General features: G+C 41.8%; 1 protein-coding gene across 1 annotated transcript in view; it reads left to right on the top strand.

Moving 5' to 3' along the window:
* The window catches only part of GRIA3 (glutamate receptor, ionotropic, AMPA 3), a 147,697-nt gene that overhangs the window by 106,718 nt on the left and 30,431 nt on the right, over positions 1–10,548 (top strand). The window contains exon 11 of the mRNA XM_009077889.1: positions 5,331–5,529. Within this exon, the coding sequence (XP_009076137.1) occupies positions 5,331–5,529 (199 nt within the window). The remainder of the gene's footprint in view (positions 1–5,330; positions 5,530–10,548) is intronic.

The raw sequence follows: 10,548 nt of genomic DNA on the forward strand, positions 1-10,548 counted from the left end.
GTTAAATAGAAGTGCATAGGATTTTCGTTAAGCTCTCATGTGACTCTTTTTGGCATGTTCAGCCATTTACCTTATATAACAAGTGGAACATACTCTTTCCAATACTACCATGATAAGTGCCTCAGAAATACCTACAAAAAATAAAAGAGACAGCAGTATACCTATTTATTTTATCTGTCCATCAGAAGCTATTAGCTCAGTTTTAATATATAGCCCTTGTTTGAAGATGTCCAGTTTATTTGTTATCTTCCATGATAACATTCCAGGCAGTTATATGCATTGTTACTGAAAAGAAAAAGAGAAATTCAATAACTTGGTTTAAATTCCAGAAACACTGTTCCTTTGACCGATATGTTGATTTAAGTTGATTAAATGTCAGATTTCTTTTCCGTAGAAGGGACTATTCCCAAGTATTCCATTCTTAATCTGTATCTTTGTAAGGTTACGCCATTCACAGTACATTGACTATATGAATGTTTCATACTATTTTATTGCCATTAAAAGGGGCTTCATTCTTCCATTGTGAGTTTTGTCTGAATAAATTTCTTATATGAGAGTGTACAGCACTTGTAGAGAGATGCCGACAAGCAGTCTGGAGAGATCACTTTTGTACTTGCTGATAAAGGCTCTTTCAGCTGCCTTTGTGTGGAACAGCTGTGACATCTAATGACTAGTTAGATCTATCCTCGGTGAGTATGCTGTGTGGATATTCCAGAGGATATATCCCTATACTCTCCTCTCTGTATTTAATAGGAGTCGTCTACACAGAATCAGAGAGCAGCCAAAGGATGGGGGTTAGTGCATCCCTTGATGGAATCAACATTTATTTCGGCAGTTTTGTTCTGCTATCAAAGGCTGCTGTGTTTTCTGCATAGTGAGCTAAAGCATTGAAAATTCACTTTTGATGGATCAAAAGTAGATTATTAAACTTGCTTTTATGTAAGATGTGTACAGCAAATGGAAATAGGAAAAAACACAGTCAAATTTGTAACACTGTTCTGAGCGAAAGTATCTTTGAAATCTCTATGAGAACATGTATTTTCATTTTGCTCTTTATTCATGTAGAACAAAGAGGCTAGATTAATTAATTGCTGATGGAATAAGACGGGGGGTTCATTAAAAACTATCTCAAGAGGTTGGTCATTTAGAGGGTGTATTTCTAGGTCCCTGTTTTCACTGCAGAAGACTCAAGAGACTCCTATTAAAGGCCATGGGAATGACTTTGTGGGACTTTCACACTAGCAATGAGAGCTGGGTAGCTAGATGTTTCTGAAACTCCCACTGCCATTCCTATGATGGAAGCATCTCAAGCCAGTGCTTTGGATGCTGTTATTGACTGTGTTCTGTCTCTGTAGCTTAGACAAGGGCTGCCTGGCCACAGGAGGTCAAGGGCTGGCTGGGCATGTGAGGAGAGGGCTGGGCTGGCAGCTTGGTGGGTACCAGGTAATGTGCTCAGAATATCAAAGAGTTCTACACTAGAAGAGTTTGCACCAAAGTTGTTCAGGGTTACTTGTCAGTATAACAACCATCTTATATCGACCAGAACAGCCCAATTAAAAATTGAGTAGTGTGAGAAGCCTATTATTTCTGCGTACTGTAGGAAATCAAATATGTTTTATGGCCATGAGCAGAAACAAAATTCAAGCTATTTTGATAAATGAGGTTTTGTTTGAATGTATTATTCTCCTGGAAACTGAATGTGAATTTGAATATTTATTTTGTTTTTTCTCTCATTACTAATTTGCTCTCATTTGACTCCATGCTTCCTTTTAAATTTCCTCTCAAGGTATGCACTCTTCCTGTTTACTTGCTTTTGAAAACACCGTCTGACTTTGTTTTGACAATTGAGTTATAAGTCTGTTCTTCCGGGTCTGTGTTGTGTCTCTCATTTGTTAGCACTCCAATTGACTTTAAAACAATGTTGTATAAAGTATCTGTTTATTGAGATGATTTGGAAAACTGCATGTTGGGGTAAAGCATTAGGTGTTGAAATTACAATGCTGCACACAGGTATGTCTTCATCAGAAAAAGTGGTGCTGTTATTAAAAGCCATGATTGATTATTATCTGAGTAATGGATAAACATTTCTGTGGTTCACAGTACAAACCATACAGGTATTCTCTGATTACCAGCCCTGGTATTCATGTACTAACCCTTTTTTCTCCTCCACACCAGCCTCTGCAGTGGGTATAAGGAGTCTTCGTATCAGCAGATGGACTGGGGGGAACTGGGGTCCTTTGGGCCAGGAGACTGCCAGGCCACGCTTGTCTGTGTTCTTGTTCTTCAACTCTCTGTCTGTCTTTCCTTCAGTGTCTTCTTTGTAGTTTATTTAGTTTTTCTTTTACCCCATCCTGTGCTACCACCAATGACAGCTATGTTTGCCCAGACTGCTTCATAGTGATCTCCCTTTCTGTGCCCATTGGAAGACTCTGGAAGAAATAACCCTAGTGACATCCAATTTTCTTTCAAGTGACCTCAACTCCTCTGAGGACAGCTCTGGTCCCCATCTACAAGACCCCTCTCTTGTACATAGGACCCTTGAGGAAGTGCCTTCTTCGTCAAGGGATTCCCCCCATGCCCACCTTCCCTTGCCTCTCAGCTGGTCTTTAGTTTCGTCCTGTATCTGTCTGACTTGCTTCACACAGGTTGCAATATCTTTGGTGTGAGATATTTTTACCTTTCTCAGTGTGTAGGATGCTGTCTGAGCGTGCAGCCCAGCACAGACTTTTATTGTTGCAGCAGTGTGAGCTTGAGGTTTCACTGGTTTGGAAAATGCTTATCTTCTGCACATATCCATCCCAGCAAGCCATCTGTCCTGCTAACAGAAGGTGCAGCTACCAATGCAAGTAAGACATTTCCTATGGGAAACTACAGGGAGAATGAACACGTGCTATTTTATTCCTGATGCTTCCACTGAATTTATCAAAACACCCTGGCAAGTCTTATTTTCTTCCTCCTTTTTCAAGACCTACCTTAGAGCAAGAGGACCACGGAAACCTGGAAACTCCAGATAGGGTTAGTACTGCTGTAGGCAAGTGGATGGTTCCTCTGCTGTACCTGCTAGCCAAACTCCTGCTCAATCTGGCTCTGAAACTGTCCACCTCCCTCCACAGAGGGAGGAAAAGTTCAACTCCAGGTCTTCTCTGAAGATGGAAAGTGTGTAGTGAAGGAAGGAACAAAAGGAAGATGAATTTCATGTGACATAGCCATCTGAAAGCAATAGGCTGTGGGTTTAGTGAGGCATCTTGGTTCCTTTCAAAGTCATGAGACAGATGAACACGTTTAGATTTATCCCACACCACAGCAAGTGAGATAAATCTCTTTCAGGGGGTGTCTGTCTCTCTTTTTCTCTGCTGGCTCCAAAGGAAGCCTTACATGATGAGTTCACTGCTTTGTAGTTGGCTAGAATTGCATCAGTCCATGTAAGAGGCTGATTCAGTGTGTAAGGTATCATGTTTTACTAAATAGCTAAACCCAAGACTCTTAACTAGTAAGGGAGCTGTCCAGAAAATACTTCAGCCATCTGTAAAATCTCAAGATGCTCACCTGATACCTACAAAAAATGTAGAATGATGTAGAGAGATTCCTTGACTTACTGCATTATTCTGGATTTATATTTCTGCGAATTCCCTTTGCAGTCACTCAGTACCTTCTGGTACTGAGTACAGTGGCTGCACAGCCCGAGATGAAAATTGGAAGTCTTTTATCCTCTTGGGAGGCCCTCAGGAAAGGCAGGGAAGCCTCCTCTGTGTGGGGGTGATCTGGCAGGTGTGTGCCTGCCCGGAGGAGCCAGCCTGCATCTGCCCTCTTGGTGGGAGCTGCTGCTTCAGCTCCTTGGACAGGGGATAGTGGAGAACAGTAGTGCTTGACCTCTGTATTTTTCTCTCCACATTCCTCTCACCTATTCCAGATTGATCTCTGTTTTTATTGTGTTGGTGGGTTTTTTTTCTTTGGTATGTTCCTTAATGTTGGATAATTTTTTTCTTTCTTTTGTTTTCCTTAATAATTTAATGGGATTTTTTTAATGGCTCAGGCAATCTCAGGCTCTGGCCAAGGCTGGGCAGTTTACCAGTAGCCCACCCTGTGTGGGTAGGGTGGGGGCACGTCACAAGACTTTTGCTATCTCCATCTGTTGGTAGGACAACTTGTACCCACTGTCTGGGGATGGCACTGAGGGGCTTGAAGGAAACAAATAATCAGGTAAGAGTTTTCTTGCTTTCTATTTCTTCTCTGCATATAAACTGAGGACTACAGCACCCAGGTTCCACAGATGTGTCTGGGATTGATTCTTCCTGCACTGGTGTCAGTAGAGTTAAAGGAAAACATATGAAATAGTGTTATCTCAGCACCTGAAATGATTCTTGGTCAACATACTGTGTTTGAAGAACAAGTGCTGTGCATGGTAGTGAAAATCCCCACCCAGCTGAGTGATGTTGCACTGGCATCCTTCAGCCTAGAACAAATACCTTGAGCCTGATGTTCAATTGCTGTAAAGCACCAAGTACTCTTATTGATAGGATCTAGACCTCCTGACCATTAGGCATTTTGTAATTACACACTTCCAACAGGCTTTTTTTTCAGTCCTTACAGGGTCCCTTTAAAAATCAAAAACCAAAACCAGCAACTAAAATAAAATACAATTAAATTTTTGTTCTGTTTCTTCTCCATTGCTCTGGTGGTTATAAAGCAGGAATATGCTTGACTTGGAACACTGCAACATGCAACTTTTAATTAACATAAAACATAAACCAAACCAGTCTCTTTCCTCACTTCAATATGCAGATTCAGTCTGTAATTCCTGCTAGGTTGTGATGAGACAAGGATACTGGATTGTTTTTGGTGTATTCCTTTGCATGTTTACTCAGATTCCTTTTTTGCAGTTTACTGTATCTTACATTTTGGGAGTCGATGCAGTAAAAGCTGTGTTTGTGTCCTCCAAGCTGGGCAGCCCCCAAAGAGACATGATGCTGGCATATCTCAGCAGACAAGTCCAGCACTGGGAAAGGATGGGCACAGATAGATAGAAGACAAAAGTCTCTGGCAAAAGCCTTCTCCAGCAAAGGATTTGTGAAGTCAGGAAAGCTTGTTCCTCTCCAAGCCTCAAATGAATTATTTCTTACTTGACTGTCTTTGTTGTCACTAGGTAGAGTTTCACTAGGTAACACCAAGTTTTCTCTCCTGAGGAAGGCTATCAGGAGCAGTCTCACAGTCCACCTGTTCACAGATACCTGGAGAATCTGGACAAAAGGGTTGTGCATGTGAATTTCTTTTCAATGAAGAAAAAAAAATCATGTCTTCAAAACAATTTGATGATGTGTGTTTTTCCATAGATCTCTCTCAGGGCGAATTGTTGGAGGAGTCTGGTGGTTCTTCACTCTCATCATTATCTCTTCCTACACTGCTAATCTCGCTGCCTTCCTTACGGTGGAAAGGATGGTCTCACCCATAGAGAGTGCAGAGGACCTGGCTAAACAAACTGAAATAGCCTATGGCACTTTGGATTCAGGCTCAACCAAAGAATTCTTTCGAGTAAGTCTGTTATATCTCCATTAGAGCTTTTCTTAACTGTAAATGCCTAATTTATGGTTTTCAGTTGTTTAATTCTTCCCAGATGTAATTGCTGTTCTGGTGAAAGTTGTTTTGTGCAATCAGGACAGGCCTGAGTGCATATTTTAATATCAAAAGGTGTTTTATCAAAAATGAGTGGGTTGGCTGAACCTGAAACATCTCGAGATGGAAAACCTGACCTCTGCTATCACGGGAAAGGTTTTGTAACACCAGTTTCAGAACCTCGGTCTGATGAGCAATAATGCAGTCATTAGCACAATATTTAGCAACGAAAACTCTTGTGAGGAGTGATGCTCTTGACCTACTTGCTCTGCGTGCCCAGCTGGCAGCCAGTAATGCCATCCCACATTGGTGCTCACTTGCCAGAATGAATGGGGGATGGGAGGCATGTGTTGCTGCTCCTTTCTGTTGGTGCATTGATTGCTGCCAATGTTGTTGCTGTGTCTTCATTGCTCACCAGCATCTGGCTATGGTTGTATCAGGCAGTCAGGGATAAACTTTTGTACCCTAGAACGTTGGTGATTCCCTAACCTTGGTTAGGGGAATGCTGGCTTTGCAATATTTGGGAGTAGGGAGGAGTACACACTTTTAAGATCATCCTTTCTTTCTCCTTTTGCAAAGCCACAAGCTTAACTGCAGAGAGTTTGGTGGGGGACATTAAGAACTCTAAATATGACCTCAGACCACTTTTATCTCTGAAAATGTTGTCCTGAAAAGCTCTTACTTCTGGCTTTTCCAAGGACAAACTGAAATGCTCAACCCTTTCAGGGAGCTCTTGCTTCTCTCTCAGCAGTGCCAATCAGATGCCATTCAAACCAACATTTTTTTGTATAGAAAAGTGGTCAGTGCTGCAGGACTAATTGCTGCCTGTCATGCATGCTGGCCAGGTGCAAGCAGGAGAGAGGAGGGAGACAAAAAATCCCTTGCTGCTGTAGGCTGATGAAATACTGAGGGTTCCTTAAATAAATACTGAGGACTCCTTGGATTTGCTTAAAATTTCAATAAGTGACCACACACCCACAACTGATGTGAAGCTGGAAGTGAATGCAAAGGTATTTTATGAAGCTTTTGTACTCAGTCTTACCTACATGTAATGCCTTTATATTAAAATAGATACTCAGCGGTTCTTAATTAACTCTGGTAGCTGGTACATTACAACAGCTTTGGTTTGTGTTAAAATCCTGTGAGATAAACACTGACCTTGTACGGGTGACATTAGAGTATAAAAGTTTTTATTCCATTTAATTATCAGCCCAAGGCAGTATTATCTGCACTGTGAAAATGAGGTGAGTGGACCTGTCAGAGGAGGTAGCACAACTTGATTAGAAATATCAGTGCTGTTTACAGTCACTATACTGTTCTTAGGGGGGAAAAGTACCTTTTGAGTATCTCATTACCGTTAATGCAGAAGGAGGGATTGTATGGGGGCGTTTCTTCATTTCCTTAATAGTTTGACACAACAAGGAAATCCCTTCTCCAGGAGAGATCAAAGGAATGGGTGTTTCATATGAAAGGATACAAAGTCTGGCAAATGTATGAATACTTTGTTGTGCTGTTAATAGTCTTGAGATGAGCTGTGACTCTCTCCTGCTGCTGGGGAAAGCAGGGCTGTAAATGAGGCTGATCTGTCAGGAGCTGCCAGTTCCATCAAGCTGGGGGAGGAGTCGGATGGGAACAGGGGAGAGCAGAGCCTCAGTGGTGTGGAGCAAGGCTGGATGAGCCAAGTGGGAAAAAAAATGGGCCCTAAGTGATGATTCTTTCTCCTCAATGTTCTCAAGGCACACAACATAATTTCAGTTGTATTAACTTTTGCAGAGTAATTAATTTGAATGGAGTGATGCAGCCATGAAAGTATTGTAATTAGAGTCTTCTTCAGTTGATTTGGAAAGGGCGAAAGCTTTGCCTTAAATTAAATGTATATGTTGACATAAATACTTTATTGTACAGTCTTTATTAGTTACTTAATAAGATGGTAATGGTGGCTGAAACTTGAAATAACTCTTAGAGGACTCTTGGTTTCTGAGGTCCTGCAGCACAGACTGAGCCTCTTTGTGTTTTGGGGGGCTTGTTCTCCCTTGGCAGCTCTTTTCTCGCTGCTGCTAAAGCATCAGTGGGTGTGACTGTGCTCTGAGTCAGAAAAGGCCATGAGTTCTGGGTACAGGGTGATGTTTATGCCTTGTGTAAGGGGAATATCCTCCTCCACCCATTCCCCCCCAGCATTTAGCCAGTTTAGGCAGCAGTTGGCTGTGTGGTTTGGGTCATCTACGCAGTGAGAAAGGAAGTTTCAACTGAGGAAAAGCTGCATGAGCAAGTTACTGCAATCCTTGCTTACACTAGTTCCCCATGCTTATTTATGTGCACTGTGGCTGTGGCATGTCAGAGGTAGATAGGTCTTCCCTAGAGATGAGAGAATTACCTGTGAGCAGTCAGCACATGTAAGGCACCAAGAACAGTAATTTGGCTTTGAAGCTGGGCCATAGCTTCACACAGGAGACACAGGACAGTCTCTCCAAGATCCCATAAAGAAGCTTGTATGAGTATATATCTTCCTAGAGCTGCAGGGCTAAAATGTTTCTCAAAGATGCTAGCCAGATATTGATCTGAGTGGCTGCTGTTGGCCAGTGAAAGGTTCCAGGCTGAAAACAAAAAGGCAAAATTGCCTCCTGATGCATCGTAAAGGGATGACACGTAAGTGAGCATCCAATCCCAACCCTCTTGTCTGCATGTGCCAGAAGGAGCTCTTTTAGAGCCTTCAGGTCATAACTCCCTTCTGCCAACCCCATTTCTAGATAGGGTCACTTTTGAAGGGCTTTTTTTAGAGAATGAATACCTGTGAGTACCTGAAACTGGACCCATGCCAGTCCCTCAGTTCAGATGAACAGATGGTGATGACTTTCAGCCACTTCAGACCTGGGCAGACTCCAGCTAGTGACCTATTTTACAGTCTTGGCGGTTTCCCTAAACGTCACAATGTCTCCCGGGTAGATGCTCTCCCAGCTATGTAGGCTAAGCTAGATACACCATTGCTGTTTCAGGCATGCACAGTGTCAGTGTGACACTGCTCTCAGAGCTGGCTTGTTTTAACAGTTTCACAGCAGACACTATTCACACTCCTCACTTGTTGGTGGCTCTCTATGTAAGGGCATTTGTCCTCCTGGTATGTGTAAGAATCAAAGGAACCTTCCTGTGTTTTCCTAGCTATTGCTTGTTTCTGCTCAGAAACATTTTACATTTTGCACTAATTAGCTGATAAAGGCATTTAAATGGCAATCAATAGATTACATCAATTCCCGTTTGGCTTTCAAAGGGCAGTCATCCATATTGAAAAGGAAAAGAAAGAACCTCTTCTTAGATATTTATTAACACACAGGCTCAGATTAAGGACTCTAAAATACCTCTTTCTCTTTCTTGAACACTGGCAAAGGCCTGTACAAGAAAGCAGTTCAGATCCCTAAGCTACTACTTTTAAGGGTGTGTCTGTTAGAATTAACATCTTCTAATACATTCAATTAAATTTTCAGCATATCTGAGCAGTTTATCAAATCAATATAACACCATTTAATCTAAATTCAGCACTGAGCCTAAGTGTAATACCACAGTATAATAGGTCTCACCTCCAATATGCATATATTCAAAAGGCATGACCTTTACAACCAATTAGTAATTCTTGTGTAAACATGGCTGTATTTGAACTTCAGTAGAAGCAGAGTGTGTTTGTAGACATTTAGAAATATAAATTACCCTTGATTTTATGGTGGTTTAATTGATAGCAGATATCTGTGTTAAGAGGCTTCTGTAAAATAACTTGCCAAGTTTGTGTTTGATCGTTGACAAACAGAGCTGACCTGCTAGGGCACTTCACTGAAAACCTGAACTTTCAGAAGGTGCCCTTGAAATTGATCTCATGTGACAAGGCTCTGCAGGTGGAAATACTGAGGCAGGTAACATGTAGCAAGATCCTGCCTTAGGTCCTTCTCCCTTTTATGGGAAATTGCAGATGGCTCATATCACACCATTACAAGCCTAGTTAATCACTATTAACTAAAACTAAGGAGAAAGGAGGCCTCAAAGGAATGATACTTTGTTGTAGAAATTTTTCAGCAGTAGTTTAAGGATGTCCCTGACCAAGCAATTCAGCTATCCAGTGGCTCCCCCATGCCTCAGGTGAAATGACTTTCTGCCCTGATGCCAGTTCCTGACTTTTTCTACTGGAGATGTTATTACTTGCCAGGCCTTTTAGGAATTTCAGCAGAAAGGCTAAAGATCCTTTGGGCATGTTGGTTTCTGCTCTTACAGTTGGTTACTCCTACCTGGCACTAATGTTCTTGTATATTGCATAGAGAGTTTGACAGTGACATTGCTTCTGCAGTAAAGAGAAAGACTTCAGGCTCAGAGCCTGGAGGAACCAAACAGCCTGAGGGCCTTCAAGCATGGCTCAGATACTTCAGATACTATTTCTAGAAATTCTTTGTAACATGGTACAAAATTCACAGCTAAGGCTAGTGTCTCCATTACCTCAGGACACATGGGAGTGATAGTTGGTGTGAGGGCACCAAGAAGTCTCCGTTACCTCAGGACACATGGGAGTGATAGTTGGTGTGAGGGCACCAAGAAGTCTTTGCGTACTTTCCTTGTGCCTCCTGTGTGGAGGCTGCACTTCTCATTGCCCTTGGACAGCCTGCCCAGACACTCCAATAATAAATTGCTCTTAAATAATGTTTTGCAAGAAAGCGATACTGCTATCTTTTATATCTTTGTGGGTATGTTAAGGACTTGAAATTCCTCTTCATCAGTTTCCTCAAAAAATGGTTCTTACCAAATCAGGTTCAGATATGAGGCCTTTCTGGACTTTGTAGATACATAAAACATGATCTAAAACTAGAGTTTTTAAGACACAGGAAGTCAAGTTATGGATGGCCCTCTAAGATGTTCCCCATTTTGGTCTTCTCTTGGTTTCATCAAGTTGGAATAGTTCAGCAG

This window comes from Acanthisitta chloris, unplaced genomic scaffold, assembly GCF_000695815.1.
Source record: "Acanthisitta chloris isolate BGI_N310 unplaced genomic scaffold, ASM69581v1 scaffold25050, whole genome shotgun sequence".
In the NCBI taxonomy this organism is placed as follows: Eukaryota; Metazoa; Chordata; class Aves; order Passeriformes; family Acanthisittidae; genus Acanthisitta; species Acanthisitta chloris.